General features: G+C 46.9%; 3 protein-coding genes across 8 annotated transcripts; 1 reads left to right on the top strand and 2 right to left on the bottom strand.

The window, feature by feature from the left end:
- Positions 1-10: 10 nt before the first annotated feature.
- LOC136944033 (aldehyde dehydrogenase, mitochondrial-like) lies at positions 11-6,149 on the bottom strand. The gene is made up of 13 exons (XM_067237585.1): positions 5,932-6,149; positions 5,097-5,201; positions 4,739-4,879; positions 4,151-4,230; positions 3,544-3,655; positions 2,682-2,810; positions 2,283-2,396; positions 2,033-2,135; positions 1,756-1,940; positions 1,245-1,409; positions 629-786; positions 428-542; positions 11-342 (listed from the first exon to the last, which is right to left on the bottom strand). The coding sequence occupies exons 1-13, from the start codon at positions 6,046-6,048 to the stop codon at positions 310-312; spliced, it is 1,557 nt and encodes a 518-aa protein (XP_067093686.1). The 5' UTR covers positions 6,049-6,149; the 3' UTR covers positions 11-309.
- Positions 6,150-6,242: 93 nt separating this feature from the next.
- On the bottom strand, positions 6,243-10,412 carry LOC136944032 (acyl-CoA dehydrogenase family member 10-like). 3 transcript variants are annotated; one of them, XM_067237582.1, is made up of 12 exons: positions 10,275-10,412; positions 9,936-10,125; positions 9,623-9,771; positions 9,257-9,451; positions 8,934-9,092; positions 8,510-8,657; positions 8,286-8,403; positions 8,099-8,167; positions 7,830-8,008; positions 7,567-7,717; positions 7,295-7,440; positions 6,243-7,166 (listed from the first exon to the last, which is right to left on the bottom strand). In XM_067237582.1, the coding sequence occupies exons 2-12, from the start codon at positions 10,108-10,110 to the stop codon at positions 6,922-6,924; spliced, it is 1,734 nt and encodes a 577-aa protein (XP_067093683.1). In that variant the 5' UTR covers positions 10,111-10,125; positions 10,275-10,412; the 3' UTR covers positions 6,243-6,921. The 3 variants fall into 3 exon arrangements, with proteins under 3 accessions (XP_067093683.1, XP_067093682.1, XP_067093684.1); XM_067237581.1 differs by having other exon boundaries at positions 9,936-10,123; positions 10,280-10,412; XM_067237583.1 differs by having other exon boundaries at positions 6,989-7,185; positions 9,936-10,123; positions 10,280-10,412.
- Positions 10,413-10,525: 113 nt separating this feature from the next.
- On the top strand, positions 10,526-20,533 carry phf20l1 (PHD finger protein 20 like 1). Of its 4 annotated transcripts, none has more exons than XM_067238669.1 (22): positions 10,526-10,604; positions 11,634-11,752; positions 11,849-12,020; positions 12,294-12,389; positions 12,990-13,074; positions 13,451-13,542; positions 14,091-14,280; positions 14,537-14,767; positions 14,890-15,081; positions 15,234-15,398; positions 15,495-15,572; positions 15,721-16,005; positions 16,101-16,301; positions 16,463-16,516; positions 16,807-16,914; positions 16,995-17,162; positions 17,441-17,619; positions 17,878-17,977; positions 18,068-18,263; positions 18,370-18,676; positions 18,771-18,918; positions 19,266-20,533. In XM_067238669.1, the coding sequence occupies exons 2-22, from the start codon at positions 11,670-11,672 to the stop codon at positions 19,406-19,408; spliced, it is 3,273 nt and encodes a 1,090-aa protein (XP_067094770.1). In that variant the 5' UTR covers positions 10,526-10,604; positions 11,634-11,669; the 3' UTR covers positions 19,409-20,533. The 4 variants fall into 4 exon arrangements, with proteins under 4 accessions (XP_067094770.1, XP_067094769.1, XP_067094771.1 ...); XM_067238668.1 differs by having other exon boundaries at positions 14,516-14,767; XM_067238670.1 differs by lacking the exon at positions 12,294-12,389 and having other exon boundaries at positions 14,516-14,767.
- The last annotated feature ends 4 nt before the right edge of the window (positions 20,534-20,537 follow it).

The raw sequence follows: 20,537 nt of genomic DNA, 5'->3' as shown, positions 1-20,537 counted from the left end.
GGCATTGTGTAACAATGTTATTTGTATTTATTATCCAAGCTCTCATTAACAAATCTGCATATAAAAATACCAGGAATCTTTAAGTGGAACACCATGTGGTGGTATAGAAATGATAAAGAATCATATTCTGAAGACTGTCTGAAGGTGGTATTACAAAAACATTGCTCTATGCACAAATCCCAAAGCCATGCAGCAATATTACAGTTCTTTAGAATGGAGTTAAATTGAGAAATGTGATACATATATATGCTCTTTCTCCTTCTATTTACTTCCTGTGGTCAGTTTTCATTAGGGGGCTCATAGGACAGTTTAGGAGTTCTTCTGAGGGACTTTAATGGTAACCTGGAAGAGAAAAACAGTAACAAGCTTTAGTGCAGAAATGCACATCCTCGCATGCTCAACAGTGGGGTCATGTAGAGACTGTTACCGTTTTGACTTCAGTGTAGTTCTGCAGGCCATACTCGCCAAGCTCACGCCCGTTCCCTGACATCTTGTAACCTCCAAAGGGTGCCTGAGCTCCGAAAACATTATAGCAGTTGATCCTAGGTGAGAGAAAACATAGTTTGACAACCAAGATGCTACGAGACATGACCAGGGTAGAGCTCAGACTGTGCCAGCATAGCCCTACCATACTGTGCCCGTGCGGAGGCCACTGGAAATGTAATGGGCTTTGTCAATGTCCTTGGTGAAGACAGCAGAAGCCAGGCCATACATGGTGTCATTGGCACGCTCTACCACTTCCTCCAGATTCTTAAACTTCAGTATCTGCATAACTGGACCAAAGATCTACAGGAACCATAACACACAGATGAGAAAAATAAAAATAAAAATCGCCTTGACCCAGATGTTTCAATGTTCTCAAACTTTCTTTTAAACGCATATTTTAGACTGTAGCTAGACTGGCCATGATCCCATTTAGGAGTGAAACAATGTTCATCTCACAAATTATTTATTTTGTGGGAGAAGGGAATTCAGCCTATTCCCTCTGCACCACAAAAGGCACACAAAGTGAAGCTGGACTATGAGGTAGCTCCAAGAGTCAGCATGGCCAATATCCAGACACTGCCACTCAGAACCTAGTGTTTGTCTCCCTGTGTTTTTTAATAATTGTGTTATGTCCACTGTACTGTCCCGTCTGCAGAGTTGAATGTATCTCTGTTTTTAAGCTCTTGGTACAGAACGAATTCCCCTCGGGGCAATAAAACGTTTTCATTCATTCTTTGGAGGGAATTTGAGGATCTCACCTCCTCACGGGCGATAGTCATGTTGTCCTGGACGTCTCCAAATATGGTTGGCTGGATGAAGTAACCGCGGTCAGCTGCTGCACCCCCTCCACACATGAGCTTGGCTCCCTCCTTCTTCCCACTACTGATGTAGCCCAGAATCTTCTGGAACTGGTCCTCATCTACCTGGAATATGTGTGTACATTTACATTTAGTCATTTAGCAGACGCTCTTATCCAGAGCGACTTACAGTAAGTACAGGGACATTCTCCCTGAGGCAAGTAGGGGGAAGTGCCTTGCCCGAGGACACAGTCATTTTGCACGGCCGGGAATCAAACCAACAACCTTCTGATTAATAGCCCGACTCCCTAACCGTTCAGCCATCTGACCCTCCCACGTACGTGGGCACGCACAGAGAGATGTGTGTACAGATTGTGTTCATGTAAAATGAACATGGGACAAGTCAGAACTAGTTATGCAATGTCCAGGTGAGTCTACATCATCAAATACTCATCGTGAACGCATCGCAGACCTGGGGTCCCTGGTCAGTCGTAAGATTGAAGGGGTCTCCCACCACTCTCTTCTTGGCAAGCTCCACGCTGCGCTCCACAAACTCGTCGTAAATGGACTCCTGCACGTAGGTTCTAGAGCCGGCACAGCAGCACTGGCCCTGGTTGAAGAACAGGGCGAAGTGGGACTGCGCTACAGCCTCCTCCACTGCAAACACACACACACACACACACACACACATCAAGCACTGAATCTCTCAGGAACACAAAGGAAAGAAGGATAAGAGGAGGTATACTGACTGTTGGCATCAGACAAGATGATATTGGGACTTTTCCCTCCGAGCTCAAGGGTGACCTTTTTTAGGTTGCTGCTGGCTGACGCCTTCTGGATTAAGTGGCCCACCTGGCACACAAGCAGAGACAAAGACGGAGATATAGAAACAGGAGTCGTAAAAAGACAAGAAGAACGGGGAGACCAAGAGACAGTCAAAACGGTGCCAGAGCGCTTCTCCTTCAGACGGATCCTATGCTTTGCGTCAGTTCAAGTCACCTCGGTGGAGCCGGTAAAGGCTACTTTGTCAACCTCCATGTGACCAGCAATGGCGGCACCTGCTGAGGGACCCATTCCTGGCAGGATGTTGACCACACCTGGTGGGAAGCCCACCTAAAACACACACACACACACACAAGTTGATAAGACTCAATATGGAGGGATGGGGTGTACATGTATTGTGGACATTACATTTACATTCAGTCATTTAGCAGACGCTCTTATCCAGAGAGACCCCCGAGGCAAGTAGGGTGAAGTGCCTTGCCCAAGGACACAACGTCAGTTGGCATGACCGGGAATCGAACTGGCAACCTTCGGATTACTAGCCCGACTCCCTCACCGCTCAGCCACCTGACTCCCTGGACAGTGTTGGGGTGCAGTGCGTGTTGAACCACTTACCTCTTTGATGAGACTGGCTACATACAAGGCAGTGAGGGGCGTCTGTTCTGCAACTTTCATCACCACGGTGTTGCCTGTTGCTAGGGCGGGGCCGAGCTTCCAGGCCTGCATTAGCAAAGGGAAGTTCCACTGGGGGGCGGTGCAGGGGCATGGAGGGGGAAAGGTATGAGATGAGGTCAGTCCAAAACAAGTATGGCCACCCTCAGGTTAACAACTAGCTCCCTGTAATTGTCTGCATGCGTGCCCAATAAAAGACAGTAAACTACGTTGTTGGGCACTAATCACAAAATGAGCAGAAAGTTCTACTAGATTAGAATAACACACAGAAATAGGTACGCGCACACGCCTTCAGACTCTCCCTCTATTTATACAACGCAGCCTTGCTTGTTGACGACAAGGTTTTCTAAGCAGTCTAGTATAGAGTAGTGTAGCATTATATGACCCCCCTTCTCCCCCCCCCCCCCCCCCCCCCCCCAGAGATGGGCCAGAAGCCAAACCCCTCCTGCTGGACTGGAGAGGGACATTGCAGAAGTTCCTTACCAATCCTAGTTGTGTAACAGATCCTTCAAACAATACAAATTTTGCAAGATGTTTTCGCTTGATGACTGGCATGCATGTATAAAGATTCAAAAAATGTCATTGACTGTGCCATTCAATATTATTAAATTAAATTAATATTGCAACCTTACAGCTACCTTCCACTAATGTATGCAAGGATGCATTACACTACTGCCGTTGCATATTGGGATAGACATGGATACCTACAGTTAAGTTTTGATACTGGTTTGCTACCTCAAACCATTGACTTTATGGAATTCAGGCAATTTTCCATACTGTCCAACTATCCCCCCCACCAACTCACTGGGATAATCTGGCCACACACTCCCACTGGTTCATGACGGGTGTAGCTGAAGTAGTCTCCATCGATGGGGATGGTCTTTCCCTCGCACTTATCCGCCCAGCCAGCATAGTACCTGGACAAAAGGTCAAACTGGGGGGTCAGATGGCTTAGTGGTTAGGGAGTCGGGCTATTAATCAGAAGGTTGTTGGTTCGATTCCAGGCTGTGTCAAATTACGTTGTGTCCTTGGGCAAGGCACTTCACCCTACTTGCCTCGGGGAGAATGTCCCTGTACTTACTGTAAGTCACTCTGGATAAGAGCGTCTGCTAAATGACTAAAATGTAAATGAGTTCTCGAGCAGTTTATAGTTTAATGGCAGCCCAAACCAGGAAAGCTGCAACATTCCAGAAAGCTGGTTCCACATAAAGACATGATGGAGCAGTGCGTGTGTAGGGGGTTGGAAGAAAGGAAACAACCTTGCAAGACATGTTAGAACTCTTTTCAGATATTTTCTTGAGTCTAACTCTGGTCCTCTGTCCCCATTTCATTATCTCGCTCATTCATTCCATTTCTGTCTCAACCCCATACCTGTCCCCCCATAGCTGTTGTATGATGTGATGATGACTGACCTCAGACACTTGACGACCATGGGGACATCGACAGAGTAGGAGATGGCATATGGCTTCCCGTTGTCCAGCGTCTCCAATTCCTATGGCAACAACATCAACCCAAACTGGTTTCAGAGCACTAGGAGGATTGTGAAATTCATAACAGGTTGGAGGGCGCATTACAAAATAGAGGCTGAAAACCAGAACTGAAGCAATGCACGCGCACGCACACGCGCGCACACGCGCGCACACACACACACACACACAACCCCTTGGACAGCTTAGGCCAGACCATGTGACCAGGGCCTATAAAACCATGTGACCTCAGCAGGAGCAGCTTGGTCAGTACAGAGCCTCTGACTCAGCAAAACCCATGGCACACAAATCTGAAGCTGTTGCTACTGATAAGACAAGCTTCCTGAAAACCAAAGGAAAAGTATTTACTCATTAACACTGGCCTACCCTCAGCTAAATAATAAAGTAATTGTTCCCAATTTATGTCAATGTAGTACTTAGCATTACACAGTATCTTTTGGCAGTCGCAGTAGATATCCCTGTACAAGTTCTTTGTCCATTGTTAGTGTCGCATAACAATGGAATCCAACTTACCGCCAGGTAGGCAGTGTCTCTCTCAATGGCATCAGCTAGGCGGTTAAGAAGCAGACCACGGTGTGATGCATCCATCCTTCTCCATGGAGACCCCAGCCTGAAGGCATCCTTAGCAGCTTTTACAGCCTTGTCTACATCCACCTGGTGAGGGTGGATGGTGACAAGAGACAGCAGAGTGAAAGACGAGCTCAGAATATCTCACCATGAAATCGACAGCTCCAGAGCAACTTAACTTCTCAGATCCTAAAAACCATGGTGGCTTAGAGTCCCTCTGACACTACAGTACTAGGACCAGAGAGTTTCCAGCAACTACACCAGTAAACCAACCAGTAAACCAACCCCCAACCTCCAGCCTCACCTTGTCAGCCTCTGCTACCTGGCAGATGACCTCTCCTGTAGAAGGGTTGATGGTGGGGAAGGCCCGTCCACTCGCTGCATCCTGCCATTCATTGTTGATAAATAGCTGCAGGCAACAACAAAAAAACGTCTATATTCATATACGTTTTGTCACTGTCACAGACTTTATCAAGGCTATTGACAAGTCAAAGACACCAAAAGTATGTTCAGACTTTCCAATCTCAGTATAGAAACGTTTGACGTTCAGCTTTTCTCAACCCTGGCCCTAAGGGACCGGCCGCCCTGCATGTTTGAGATGTTTCCCTCTTCCTGCACACCTTATTCAAATGAATGGGTCGTTGTCGGGGTTATGGTGAGTTTGATAACCAATCAGGGGTACTGTATTGAGCAGGGAAACATAAAGCATTCCAGGGCTGGTGGGTCCCCGAGGATCAGGGTTGAGAAATTCTTATGTTTATCTCTGCATGATATCTCATCTATGGAGATTCCAGTAGTCTCTGTAACAGAGAAAACTTAGTTTCACTTTAGTTTTTAAAGCACACAACTAGGCTAGGGACCTGGGCTGCCTGCCAGTTGCTGTCTGACCTGGCTGGTTGCCTTAAGTTCCTGACGAGTAAAGCAGAACCCATGGATTGTATTAGGCTAACTGAATTAGACACGTTTCTGACATGTGAGGCAAGTTGCGGTTAACATCGTCAAGTCAACAAGTGGGTCAGCAGTAGGATACTCAACAAACCATTTCTAATGAATTGTTCGAATGAGCTCTGTAGTATGATCGTTCCAATAAACACTTTGCTGTATTCAAAACCTGTTGGGTTGCACTTGCAACGGTTTACCTTGTTATACTGCACTTCCGGCTGAGCGTTTGGAGCAGGGATGGCAGCAGCAGAATACCGACATGATGAGATCCCGGAGATCTGAGGCAAAGTTCGGGACAACGCGGCTCGGAGCATAGTGTTTTTTTAAGTCAAGTAGTCCACCACCACGCTGAAACAGGACGAGATATAAACTGGATACTTTATGCACAGCAAAGTGCGTAGTGTCACCCGCCCCCAAGACCATGCGCAGTAGAGTCCACTGTTTAGATTTTACAGTAAACGAAGTTGTGAAAGGACATTAACTATATTTCATACAATAATAATTGACTCAACACATCAGTCAATAGCTACAGTGCAGAAATGACGTGCTCAAAGCGCACTTTTGACGAGCAAAAATTCAATTAATTTAACAACTAAATAGGCATACTGCAAACTAAGAACTGAGTGAATATTGACTTTACTGCCTAGCCAATGATATGAAATGTGTGTTGAGGGAGTTCCTATCTCATAGGTGTTACTGCAGTGTTGAACTTCAGACCGTCACATAAGTAAATGTTTGCTGTGAATCAGACAAGACACTGCAAAGCCAATAATGCACAAATTTGGTAAGATAAAGGTGTTCATATGTTCATAATCAGCACAATATCTTTCACGACCATCAGTTAAAAATATTTCTCTCTCTCTTTTCTAACAGACTGATTGACTCAAAGAAAGTAAATGCAAAAATGGGACAACATACTGTTAATAGCATCATGAGATGGTGAGACCTGGTCAGACCTGTTCACCTCCGCACTAATATGTACTGCAAGTTAAACTTGAAAACTAATCTACAATAAACCATGAACATGTAAGGATTTCATTTCATGAAACCATTATGTGGTAATGTATCAGTAGAACATACGATTATGGCAAGGGGAAAAGGCAGGAAAACAAAATCATAACAAAACATAATCTTCAGGTCACCTCCACTACAGGTGTCCCTGAACACGAATCCTTAAGAGGACGTCCTTAAATGACAGTCTGTTCCCTTGGCATGGCATTGAAGATACGGAAGCCTTCCTTGGTAGCAAAGTCCCACCCCAGCTCTGCCAGCTGCTCTGTTCCCTGCTGACGACAGGCCAGGCGAAACAGCTGTAGCGCCATGTAGAACTGAAGATGGGGAGGGGGGTCCATGCCCACGGTGCTGCAGTACTGATGAATCAGATCCTCCAATCTAGGGATGCCCAGCTGGTCCACCCGTAGGCCTCCCAAACCTGTAATGAGAAGAGGAAACTAGAAAATACCAATATGACAGTCATCACACACTACGAGCAAACCAATAAATATTGGCACAAGACATGCAGCCACACTAACACGTGTTTTTGACAGTCTGATACTGCACCTGGGAATAAGGGGTGGTTCTGGGGTAGGTGGTGGGTGAGGGATAAGGAAGTGATGTCCAAGAGAGGGTCTCCCAAGACAGCTGAACCCCAGTCCAACACCCCCACCACCTCTGCACGCTCTGGGTGAAACACCAAGTTCGAAAGCCTAGAGACAGGAGAGGTCAAATACACGACAAGGTGACAGAAAATACAAAGATTACGCTGAATATGTAGTGTGGTAAAGTGTGGTGTGTACATGACAGACAGTGAGAGAGTGTACGCGAGTGTGTACCTGAAGTCTCCATGTACCAGCGTAGTTGAGTGGTCTTTGGGGAGGTGTAGAAGGAGCCAATCCATGAGTCGGTTAACAGCTGGGATGGATTGGGTCTGAAAAGTCTTATACTGATGTATCCACCTCTCCACCTGCACCCCCAGTGACTCAACTTGAAATTACAGACAGATAAACAGGTATGTTTAAATATCACTGCTGAGCATTTTAAATCATGTACACGTGTTTTAACCGACTGCGATTCTTCTTCATCTGGGTTGGCCTGCCTGGTATATCTTTGCCCTCCAGGTCCAGCAAGGTGGTGTCGAGGCGGTGGAGCTGGCAGAGAGCCGAGGTCATTGCTTGGTACAGGGCAGTCCTATCTGTGGGGGCTAGGCCTGGTAGGGATGGGTCAGTGAACCTCCGCCCTGGACATATCTCCATCAGCAGGAAGGGACCACCCAGGCTAGGTAAAAAGACACACACAAAAATAAATCAAGGGTTCTATTTTTGTAAATGTGTGTGTCTTTCTGTGTCTGTATATGTGTCTTCACACCTTGGATCCTCACAGTAGTCAATGATCTTTGGAATAGGCAGGCCGGATCCACTGAGAGCTTTCAGGAGCCTATGTAAAGCCATTAGATATAGAGCAGGGATATTCATAAAATACAGGTAACAACCATCCTAATAGTATGTTATTCCTCTAAACCAATCAGAGAGAGAGTGTGTGTGTGTGTATTGACCTGTGCTCTGTCCCAAGGGCCTTGGAGCCAAGCAGCTGAGTTCGGAGTAGTAGATTACGCCCTCTGGAGGTTATGAAGTGTAAAGACTGACTGGGATTCAGAGACTGGACATCAATATCTAGAAACAAAAGAAGACAATGGATTTTCAAGGAGTTTGTAAACAAATTGTGTGTATCTATTTCTGTGTTTCTCTAAGCTCAAGTGTCAGGGTGTCAGGGCAGTACTGGTGTCATCCAGTTGTAGATGTGTCCTCAGGTACTGTGTGTGTTGGTCTGTGAAGGGCTTGGAGGTTCTACGGGATGTCCCAGAGAGTGATAAGGGGAAGCCCAGCACCTCTTCTAGGTTCCCCACTGCTGCCTCTGGTTCCTCTACCTGGGAAAAACACATTTCTCACACACCTTGTACACACCTGGAACCTATGGTGTGGTTGCATCAGAATGGTTACATTTACATTTTGTCATTTAGCAGACGCTCTTATCCAGAGCGACTTACAGTAAGTACAGGGACATTCTCCCCGAGGCAAGTAGGGTGAAGTGCCTTGCCCAAGGACACAATGTAATTTTGCACGGCCGGGAATCGAACTGGCAACCTTCAGATTACTAGCCCGCTTCCCTCACCGCTCAGCCACCTGATGCCCGGTTACCTTACCTTGATAGAAGTCATTCCCAGGTCAGCAGCAGCCTGGACATTGAACTGAAGATCGTCCAGGAACACAGCTTCCTGGGCAGACACACCCAGTCTGTGCAGACATAGCTGGAAGATCCTGGCATCAGGCTTGGTCAGCCCCTCCCTGCAGGATTCTACTATCTGGAGAGGGAAGAGAGAGAGAGAGAGTTGAAGTTGAACTGTGCTTGTCCATTGAAGGTATATTTACATTCAAAGGACACAACAGTAAAACAGTGGTTTTGGTGACTACGCTGTTATGAGCAATTATAATGAATGAAATGACCATGTAACAAGAGGCTTCTGACCACATCAAAGAGGGCAGGGTTGAGTGGCATATATGATTTTTTATCGAGAGTCAGAAAGTTGTTGCTAAGAACAGCTGTCTTCAGGCCTCTGGACCGCATACACTCGATGGCCTCCATCATGACTGGCATGGGTTGTTGCATTGGCCCACTGGTCAGGGCAGACATTAATGAATCAATTGGAACCGGACATCCTGCCTGTTGTGTAAGAAATATTAATTAATTGAATGATTAATCATGACTTCTCTTGGAGTACAAGTGAAAATTGCAAGTAGGACGTAGGAATAGTAGAAACTTATGGCAGGATGAAATGAACTGTTTGTCAGTTGTCTTCTGACAGATTGTGTTGCATGATATTGAGTAACTCACGATGTCACTGCATTGCTTGCTGAAGGCCTCCACAAACTCTTGTGCATCCAGCTCTCCTCTCATGTAGCTATCCCATACATTCAACTCGCCTCCTTCCCTGATGACCCTGCCCAAAGTGCCTTGGGGAACCGCATTCTGTTGCTCAAATACTGCAGAGAAAACAGAACGCCAACATTCAATACACTGTGTTATACACACCAAACTTCATAAAACCAAACTGTCATACCAGTGTCACACAGAACACACACACACACAACAGTATATTTTAGGACAAAGTATAAACTGGCATGTGTTTCTTGAGTGTCTCTGTCACCTGAGAATATCTTGACCGGTGAGGGCAGGAGAACTCCATACATGTCAAATATGACAGCTTTGTAAAGACAGGTGGGAGTGCGACTCAGTTGGCGTTTGGGCGTCTGCAAGTGCCATCTGCGGGCGCCAAACAGCACGGCAGGTCGCAATAAACACATAGGCTTCGTCACCATCATCTTGGTTCTAATTCTGAAAAACATGCAAAAGCTGTCTTAGTCTTTGCGTTGAACAAAAACTGAGACCCTTGAACATGTATACATTGGGAAACTACTTGCAGGGATTTACTGTCTCTCGCTTTCGTAACTCGTACAACAATTTTAAGTTGATGTTTGAGATTCCTCTTACTTTTACGCGGAATTAATGTCAGATTGATGTCCCCATGACACTCGACCTGAATACATCAGTGGGCATCGCAAATATATATTTCCAGATCACCGTATTTATGAAACTATCTGGAGCCCCTGTGACAATCTGCTTACATGACAGACATGTTGTCTTTCAGCGTCAATCACGTGATCACTACGTGGCCATGGGATGGGGGTTGGTACATTGGAACGCCCCTTATTTGGGGTTAGGAAGGATAAAGTATCTGAGAGAGCAGAAGAATGGAAAGGCTGTCTTTAACACATTAGCAATCTGTATTTTTCTTTTGCCAAATGTGCTCGCAAAGGTAAAGCAAATTATAAATAAATTCCCAAAATAATAATACATGCATTTAACACACGATACATCATGTATGGTTACGAAGTTAGTTGTCTGTTTTGGGCTGACCTGCAGTGCAGAATTGGGATAGCAAGCTAATGTGACAGCTAGTTATATAGCCTAGCTAGCTAACAGAGCTAGCTTGCTTCACCACTACGGACAGTGCACACAAGTTGACTTGTTAGACAGGGGAATATATGGCAATACATTCCTTTCGCTGTCAGGGCTTACTTGAAAATATTGTGTTGTAATATTACATGCAGGCTAGACAGCTAGCAACATCTTCATGGCTAGTTAAACTAACGTTCGATTGCCTGTCAACTAGCTAGCTACAATGGTTAGCTCTTGCTAGGTAACTCTTGCTTGGACGTTAACGCTACTTTAAGTCGCTAGCTACTTTATAAGGTAACATTTAAAATGTTTCCCATATAACATTAGCTCAGCTAGCGAGACCTTTCGTAATGAGTTAAGTTAGTAAGCTAGTTCTAGCAAGCTCTCTGTTCCATTCATGATCATGTTGCCATCTCGTAACTGTAGGTTAGCTAGACTAGCTAGCTATCTTGCTGACAATTGAACGGTATTTAATTGTATGCCCTGAACCAACAGACTGTTTTAGCTATTAACGAATAGTTAGTTAGCTAGCTACTTAACGGTATCTTCTGTAACCGTTGGGAACCTCGCCAACAACGGTAGCACTATCTAGCTACTCTAGCTTTCTTGTTAGCAAGCTATCCACTAGCCTAGCCTAAGCCGAGTCGGCTAGAGGGTGAATGGGCAATGGAATGTGGTTGCAAACAGTTGGCAGCACAAGCCAAACGAAATATGAGTACTTTATCGTTGTTTAGCTTGCTAGCTAGCTATCTCTACTGTAGCTGTGCAGTCAGCAAGTGTTAGTACATTGACAGACTAGATCTCTGTAGGCTAGATTTTGAACGCCAGGGATATCGCTACCATATAATCAGCTTACTTTCCCTGTTCCACGTGTTCTCCAACACAGACACAAAACATTAGTCTTGGAATAGACAGTTTGAAAATGAGCAAGAAACCACCCAATCGTCCAGGGATCTCCTTTGAAGTTGGGGCCAGAGTTGAAGCTCAAGACTACCTTAAGAAATGGTATGTATTTGTCAGTGTGCCATCTTATTGATACCATAAAACATCTGATTTATGTAGTATAAAGAAAATTATAATCTGCATCTTTTTCTCGTCTAGGTACCCGTCTCGCATAGAGGAAGTGGACTTTGAGGAGGGGAAGATGCTGGTCCACTTTGACAGGTGGAGCCATCGCTATGACGAGTGGATTCTGTGGGACAGTACTCGGCTGCGTCCGCTGGAAAGATCAGCACTCCGAAAGGAGGGCCTTAAAGAAGATGAGGAGATGACTGTAGGTAGTCCATACACGCACATTTAAACACACACCTTCCCACACACAGATATGTCTGTCTCTAGACACACACATGTCTATGTCTGTTGCACCTGTAACTAACATGGCATGCCGGAACTACAGAGGTGTGTGTACCAGACATAGGGCAGGAAAGCAGACAGGATGTGATGTTGTAGATCCAGAACCCTAGTGCTGCCTGTCATTGAGATGGGATAAGTAATAATAGCAGTAATGGATTAATTGTTGATGCTTGTTATGAATATGTTCTACCAGGAAAGACTCAGCGAGATGACAGCATCTCGCCTCGGTGAGCTTCCTGGAAGTACAGAGAGCGCTGGGGACCAATCAGACTTACCGCCAAAGAGACAAGTATATACACCCCCAGTGTCCCATCTGCAGTTATTGGCTTGTTTCATCCAGTGTTTTGGTTCCTCATGTTCCAGCTTTGGTGCATCAGATCATGGACGATTAGGCAGAGCTGAATCAGGCCTATACACCAAACATCAGGCATTGCCAAACCGAAGCACAGTGATCTAGACTCACAATGTCTCTCATTCTGTGTCCTTTAAGCTTGTTTCTTAGTTTTCTGAATCTCATCACTTTTGTTTGTTGTCTAATTATAGCATTTTTTCTGAAACAGCAATTTTGTTTATAATTTTTCTCAAAGAACGACTTGGTTCATTACATTAGAGAAAGCGGTGATCAGTGTCTTGATTTTTCTTTTACCATAAAAACATATGTCTTCAACTGCTTGACATGAAAAACTTTTTTTATTTTGACTTATGAAACAAACAATGTTTAAAATCATCATGTTCTCCAGGGGTTTGGTTTTTAAGACTGATTCCCACCTATAACAATCTTATTTTAGACATTTTTGTATTAATGTCTAATAACACCTGTGTTAATGTAGGTGCATAGATCTTATTGTATGGGTGACAGAGGTTTGCGCTTGGTTGTTCTGTGTTGCAGGAGTTGAGAGATGGAGAAGAGGTGCTTGCTCGATGGACAGACTGTCGATATTACCCTGCTAAGATAGAATCATTCAACAAGGACAGTGAGTATGACTTTGCTGGAAGTACAGTTTTTTTATTTGCCTTTTAAAACAAGTACCGATACATTGGAATTCTTGGTCCGGCTCTTCTCTGCAGTTTCCCATCAGGCTAACCATAGTCTTACTTGGTGTTTCTAAACATCGAGGCGTTACTGGACATTAAGAGTGGGAATCTTTTAGTACCTCACAATTCGATTCTTGGGGTCACGATTCTTAATAATAATAATATTTATTAATTATTAAGCCCGAATTTTAATCAATTTTTGGATAGCTAGAAGACTGAATCGCGATTCATATGTGAATCTATTTTTCCCCCCACCCCTACTGAACATTTATTGGATAGAAACACCCCACCTCATGTTCGTCCTCTTTTCCTCAGCTGGTACCTACACGGTGCAGTTCTACGATGGGGTTGTCCGTTGTGTGAAGAGGATACATATCAAGTCCATGCCAGAGGATGCAAAAGGCCAGGTGAGAAACAGACACCAGGCCTCAAACACTGTCAAGTTTCTCAAACCCAGTTTAGTTGTGGCATCCCAGTTCAGATAGTGACATGAATACCCTGACGTCATGGGTCTCGTTCAATTCAACATGAGCTTCACACACAAGCAAAATAAGTCTTAAAATGGCTGCGGTTTTAAGATGCAGACATAATTCGACTGTGTCATAAAGTATGTGCCTCCTTTTCCCTCTCTTTGCAGAAGGTAAAAAAGACAGCAAGGCCTGGCAGGATAGAGCAGGATCTGGCATCTGCAGGGTCCCAACCCATAGACCACACCTTAATCTTATCTACCAGCTAATGTATCTCTGTAGCCTCAGACTGGAAGGAATAGAACACTGATTGTCTAAGCTGCCAGCTATGAGTGGGAACCGGATACACTGTCAGATGCTGATTGTAAAGGGTTGAGATGATCGCTTGAATCCATTTTTGTCAGTGGTTCCAATACTTGTGTGTTGAGGTCCAGTCTGTTGTTGACCTCCTGCCCCATACCCACCAGCAACACATGTCTCTCTGTCAGGACTGGGTGGCGTTGGTAAAGGCCGCCTCGGCCGCCGCCAGGAACAGGGGCAACAGTAAACCTCGTACCAGCGCCAACAGTAACAAAGACCGCGATGAGGGCCGCGGAGAGCCCTCCGAAGATGAAGATGCAGAGGACGACTTCGATGACGACGAGCAGGAGGAGGAGGAGAGCAATTCTGACAAACCTGGTACTTCAACCCTTCCTCGCCTCCTCCCTACAGCGTTAGAACCGCTGTGATGCTGGATGCCTTTCCCTGTTGCTTCAACTCGAACTAGGCCCCTTCTCACTGTCTTTTCCATGTCTCTTGTCTGTTATACTTATCAAGTTGTGTGTCTCTTCTGTGTGTCATTACATCATATTTTTTTAGCTTCGTTCATTAGCCTTTTTAATCCTCTCTGTTTTGTCTCGCTCATCCCTTCGAGGTGCTTGTGTTGATTCTGCAGGAGAGCAGGAGGAGCAGAGGGATGAGGAGGACAGCAGACACTCCCCCGTCTCCAGCCCGGCCCCTGCCAAGGGTGGGGCCAGGCGCTCCAATCATCAGTCTGTAGAGTCCACCAGCTCCACCCCCTCCCAACCCGTCTCTGCCCCCTCGTCAGCAGGGGAGGAGACCCAGCCGGGCACCGAGCCCCCCCTCCCCCCCTCTCTCAGCTCCTCCACTGCACCCTCACTTCCTGGTGGGTGCTCTCTGTCACAGCAGACAACATTTCTCCGGGAAGTGTTTGTCGGCATATGTACAGTATGATTCATGTTTATGTGTCAGTAGTGACCTCTTTGCCCCTCCCTGACCCCCACGTAGCCCCCTCCAGCCCCTCCCCCTCCTTAAGAACGTCAGAGTCTGCACAGCAGAGACGACGCTCCCAGCGACTTGCAACCACCCCAGTCGACGCCCCCGGCGACCCCACTCCCAACCCAGCACATGCCGACAACAGCCCCTCATCCCCCGCCAAAGAGACACGCCCAACAGAGATCGGTGCATCTTCTACAGAGGGTAAGTTTCTGCAGCCTACCCGTCCAAGGAGAATTCCATACAACGATCTTCCTAATTTCTTACACAGTGTACAGTAGCTCCCACAGTTCAAATTTGTTATCCTCGACTTTTCAGTATTGTTCTTGAAATTTGAATGTCTGGTTCTGTCACAGGTGCAGTTCTGAACTGTGTGGAGAAGTCAGATTCCAGCCTCCATAACTACTGTGCAGGAATGCCCCCTGCACCCACTCCTCCAGCACCAGCCACAGGCCAGAACCAGCTGCCCGGTGGGCCCCCCGCTAATCCTGCTGGGGAGAAATCTTCGCCACTAGCAGCAGGTATTGTTAGGCTAGGAAGATGGGCCATTTCTTTACATGATCATGCACCTGCATCTGTTGAGAACACAGTCCAACATGTGTGTGTGTTTTGCACAGTCCCTTGTCTTCCAGCTCCCGGTTTGAAGACGGCAACAATCAGGACTCCCAAAATGAACAAACACACCAGAGAGCCAAGTAAGATCAAAGCGTTAGATACGGTTATTGTTATTACAGTAAATGGTGGTAGCTTGAATTCAGCAATATGTGTAGTCCGTCACACTTTTCGCCCGTCTCCCTCTCCAGTCTAACCTGTCTGACCTTCTTTCCCCCCCCCCCCCCCCAGTCATGAGCACCCTGCGGTCTGAGGATCCCTCATCCCCAGGTGACCTGGACAGCCAATTCCAGTGTCAGGTGGCCGGCTGCTCCAAAGCCTTCCGCAAAGCCAAGCTCCTGGAATACCACCTCAAATACTACCACAACGCAGAAAGAGAGACCCATGACTTTGAGACGTGCTCCCCGGACAGGGTGGGCCGCACCCGGGCCACGTCCACCTCCCTGCCCCCCTCCTCCAACCCCCAGCTAGAAGTCCCTGACAGTAAAAGACGCCGCACTGTCTCCTCCTCCTCCTGTAAGGCCCATAGCAGCATTATACTGGCACTGTAAATTACACTCGTTGTAAATCAAGGCTCTCACTTCTGTAAAACTGTTTGTCTTTGTCCCCAGCACTGTCTCCCCAGGCCCAAGCCCTCCAGCTGGACTGTGTCAGAGCCGGCCGGTCGGGAAGGAAGAAGCGCTCGTCAGCCTCCATGAGCTCTGACAGCACTGAGGTGTCCCTTCCTCCCCTGCCCCGTGATAGGAGCCTGGACAACCTCCACGAGAAGATCCTAAAGAAGGTCATCGACAAGGACAAGTACCCAGAAACAGGTCAGTCTAGCTAGGTCTTTAACCTTCTCTGTCTCCTACCATATAGACATTTGAACCCCCTCTCTTCCTGACCAGTATTTTTGTCAGCGGGGTTGGTCTGAACCATCCTAGGGATGACGTATACCAGTTACTAACTACTCTGCTATTGTTTTCTCTTCCAGGGTTCATCAAAACGGAGAAGAAGGTCAAACTGGAGGAGAAACCACAGCAGCTGGGTGAGTTTGTCATTTTGGTCTGTCTGTCTGTGCCTCTAGCTGTGTATCTCACTGTCTCTCAGAGTTACATTTAGTTATTTAGCAGACGCTCTTATCCAGAGCGACTTACAGTAAGTACAGGGACATTCCCCTGAGGCAAGTAGGGTGAAGTGCCTTGCCCATGGACAGTCATTCTGCACGGCCAGGAATCGAACCGGCAACCTTCTGATTACTTGCCCGATTCCCTAACCGCTCAGCCACCTGACTCCCTGAGTCGTGAGTTGAGCTGATGAGAACCGTTGTGTTTTCAGGAAAGAAGAAGGAGAAGGACAGGGAGCGTAGGGACAGGAAGGACAAAGACCTGTTCAAACTCAAACAGAAGAAGAAGAAGAAGAAAAAGAAGAAATCCAAGCAACACAGTAAGACAACACAACACTGTCCCTTCCGAGTCGTTTGGACCACATGGGTTCTGTTACATTGACGCGTGTGTGTTTCCTAGGCTACACGGACTTCGACGGGATGTCGCTCTCCTTCCTAGACAGGTCTTCATCTCCCCTGCATCGTTCTTCTGGCAGCGCGTTCACCTTTCTCACCTCCTCGTCCCCTTCCTCCTCTAAACACCACCAGTACCCACGAGCCATCCTGTCTGTCGACCTGACCGGAGAGAGTGAGTGATCAACGACAGGCCCCTAACTCCCCCTTCCATATGCTTCTCACTGAAAAATCGATTCACATTTGAATTGCGATTCACATCGATTCATAAATGTAAAAAATGTATTTGTTATATATATTTTTTTAAATAAAAAAATCGAGAAACTATTTTTAATCGAATCGTGACCCCAAGAATCGAATCGTGAGGTACCAAAAGATTCCCACCCCTACTTCTCTCACCCTTCCACCTCTGTTCTAATTTGTGTTTGTATGTGTGTGCCCGTGTGTGTCCAGACCTGTCGGACGTGGACTACCTAGAGGACTCGACCACAGAGAGCCTGCTGCTGAGTGGGGACGACCTCAGCCAGGAGGACCTGGCCATGGAGGCCTTCCCACCCGAGGAGCCGCAGGACAGCCAGGAGATAGTCCGCTGTGTCTGCCAGATGGATGAGGAGAATGGCTTCATGATCCAGGTAACGCACGACCAGCGCACACCCTTCCTGTTTACAATGTGGACACCTCACTAGTTTATACCAAGGAGGACATGTGGGTAGCCTACATAACTCACCAAAAATAAGTAGTTTTTAACTGACTCGTGGTTTAGGAACCTTCTGGTTCAGCTCATAGCAAAGACAACTCCTGTGCTGACTTGTCTTTTAGGTATTTCTGTGGTAGTTTTAAGTGATTCTAGCTCATGTTAATGCAGTTTTGACCCCCATGTTTGTGTGCAGTGTGAGGAGTGTATGTGCTGGCAGCACAGTGTCTGTATGGGCCTCCTTGAGGACAGTATCCCAGAACAGTACATATGTTACATCTGCAGAGACCCCCCAGGTAAGACACACACTTGTGGTCAATATATCTCCAAGACCTGATTATCCTGAGCTAGAACTGTGTGCCTGATGTCTCTCTGACTCCTCCCAGGCCAGAGGTGGAGTGCCAAGTACCTGCATGACAGGGACTGGCTGACGAAGGGTCACATGTTGGGACTGTCCTTCCTATCAGATAACTACTCCCATCAGAACTGTCAGAAAATAGTCTCCACCCATCAGCTTCTGGCCGACGCCTACAGCCTCAAGACCCTTCTCCACGGACTCACACTCAAGATGGACATTCTGCAGTAAGACTCCAACATATCTTTTCTGTTATTGCCTCTGCCTCTAGTTTCGTCTTGCTGTTTTTTTCTTATTATTCTTATCAAACTTTGCTGATGTTTGTCCCCCCAGGAACAGACACAGCCCCAGCTTGCACTTCTGGGCACGGTCTTGGGTAAACTCAGATGAGGACCAGCCAATGGGAGGGCTCCCTGACTGCCTGCACTTTCAGGAAGTCCTGGCAGACTCTGAGGACCAGAATTGTCTCCCCGACACCTACATCACCAGCGAGCACAGCTACCAGAAGCCCCCTGGGACCCCTGGTGCAGCCACTGACCCCCCCAGGATGGCTGCAGACCTTTTGGGCTGCAGCAGGGAGGAGGGCGAGGTGGGGATGAGCCTGGAGCTCAAAACTGTCACACACTCTGTGGAACAAGGAGTAAGGATGAGCTTTGGCTACATATGTCCACTCTGAGTACGTTTGGTTTGTAGTAGTGGGCACTAACCACAGTATGGGTTCATTTGGTTTGTAGGAGCGGGCGGCTGTGATGTTGCCCGGTGCAGATTCAGTAGAACATGCCCGAAACTGCCTGCAGTGGCAAATGAACCTGCTGACCCATATAGAAGATGTCCAGAACCAGCTGGCCAGCAGGATGGACCTAATAGAGAAGGAGCTGGATGGTAAAAAAAAAGTGAACCCTTTGTCTGGATACACTGCACACATGAAACAAACACCCTTTTGGAGCTCCAGTCTTGGACACAAACACTCAGAATGACATCCACAATTACAAATAAAGAAAGAATTAGCCAATGAGAAGCCACTGATGGACCATTAGCTATTTATATTTAGGAATCTAATGTGACAATCAATCTTCTCTCTCCCCCTCTCTCTCCCCCTCTCTCTCCCCCTCTCCCTCTCTCCCTCTCTCTCTCTCTCTCTCTCTCTCCCCCTCCCCCTCCCTCGCTCTCCCTCTCTCTCCCTCTCTCTCTCTCCCCCTCTCTCTCTCTCTCTCTCTCTCCCCCCACAGTGTTGGAGAGTTGGCTCGACCTGTCAGGGGAGTTGGAACCCCCGGACCCCCTGGCACGGCTGCCACAGCTCAAACTACGCATCAAGCAGCTGCTCTCTGACCTCAGCAAGGTTCAGCAGATGAGCGCCCTCTGTTCTGTCTGACTGTCTGTGGGCACAGGGGGCCACACGGGCACAGGGGATGGGCACCCGTAGCATCACCTTCCTCTTCCTCTGGCCACAGGTCCCCCCCAACCTTACGGCCACCGCACCACCTCCACCCTACTCATCCGCAACTTGGCGGGTTTGGCCTGGACTGATAGAGATGGCCTCTGGACACCCACCCTCCCCCCGCTCACCCATGACAGCCGGCTGGCCTGCTGCACCCAGACTGAAAGAAAAAAAAAAGTGTTTTAAAGGGAGAGAGGAAAGACTCTTTGAAAGGATGAAAGGTACCACTTAAAGACAGTGTTATCCTGTAGAGCTCAGGACATACCCGTCACTTTACCCACCCATGCTAGCCAGCACTTGTCCACAGACCTGGTCACTGTCGTGAATGGTCTGTTCTACCCAGCAGAATCAGAGAATTGCTTTTTCCAGCTGTACAGTGACGGTAGACTGACAGGACAGAAGGACATACGCTTTAGCAAGAATGGTTTATAACCCAGACTTGCTGGTTGAAGATTGATGACCTGACTGAGACTCCAGTCATCACCAGGTGGTGACTCTGTTGTGCCAAGCAAAAGCCAGGTTTACAGTGTTGTACCCCCACCCAACCTCTCCCAGGGGTAAACTAGAGGGACAAGCACCTGTGTTCACCTGTATACTCCTCTTTCACTCTCTAGCCCGACCACTAAGCCCCCTTCTTGATCTTCTTCTCTACTCTTTCGCCTCCATCTCCTGACAGCTACTCCCTTACCCTCCGGCTGTGGGTCATTGTGATCTCAGCGGGGCCTATGTATGGCTGACTGGGTCAGCTTACTGCTATGAAGTTGGGTTGTTCCCAAGTAAGCTAAAGCACATGCTTCATGTGTCACCATTTTTTGGAAATGTTTGTACAGTTTTTCATAACTGTAAAGATGAGGAAATCTAAAAAGGCATAAGAGGACAAAATATACTTGAAGATGCCTGTTTATTTAGCATTTCTATTAACATGTAAAAAATGTTTTAGAACCAATAGGGTTAAAAACTTGAAGTTGATTTTCATTGACATATACAGCTGTACATTCAGAGTTTATTTAAGACTGTTCCTATGTGATTTACTACATGTACAACTTCAATAAAATGATATTCT

This window comes from Osmerus mordax, chromosome 6 (assembly GCF_038355195.1).
Source record: "Osmerus mordax isolate fOsmMor3 chromosome 6, fOsmMor3.pri, whole genome shotgun sequence".
Classification (NCBI taxonomy): domain Eukaryota; kingdom Metazoa; phylum Chordata; class Actinopteri; order Osmeriformes; family Osmeridae; genus Osmerus; species Osmerus mordax.
The sequence above is the reverse complement of the archived record's forward strand: the minus strand, read 5'-3'. Positions and strand labels throughout refer to the sequence as shown.

Excerpts from the sequence above, each read along its gene's own strand:
- LOC136944032 (XM_067237582.1), bottom strand. The coding sequence starts at position 10,110 with ATGATGGTGACGAAGCCTATGTGTTTATTGCGACCTGCCGTGCTGTTT. Across the intron at positions 9,772-9,935 it reads ACCGGTCAAGATATTCTCAG|TATTTGAGCAACAGAATGCG; the intron begins GTGACAGAGACA and ends TTTTCTCTGCAG. Across the intron at positions 9,452-9,622 it reads GCAAGCAATGCAGTGACATC|GCAGGATGTCCGGTTCCAAT; the intron begins GTGAGTTACTCA and ends CTTACACAACAG.
- LOC136944033 (XM_067237585.1), bottom strand. The coding sequence starts at position 6,048 with ATGCTCCGAGCCGCGTTGTCCCGAACTTTGCCTCAGATCTCCGGGATC. Across the intron at positions 2,136-2,282 it reads CCTTTACCGGCTCCACCGAG|GTGGGCCACTTAATCCAGAA; the intron begins GTGACTTGAACT and ends CTTGTGTGCCAG. Across the intron at positions 343-427 it reads ACTACACTGAAGTCAAAACG|GTTACCATTAAAGTCCCTCA; the intron begins GTAACAGTCTCT and ends TTTCTCTTCCAG.
- phf20l1 (XM_067238668.1), top strand. The coding sequence starts at position 11,670 with ATGAGCAAGAAACCACCCAATCGTCCAGGGATCTCCTTTGAAGTTGGG. Across the intron at positions 15,573-15,720 it reads CAAACACACCAGAGAGCCAA|TCATGAGCACCCTGCGGTCT; the intron begins GTAAGATCAAAG and ends CCCCCCCCCCAG. Across the intron at positions 16,006-16,100 it reads CACTGTCTCCTCCTCCTCCT|CACTGTCTCCCCAGGCCCAA; the intron begins GTAAGGCCCATA and ends CTTTGTCCCCAG.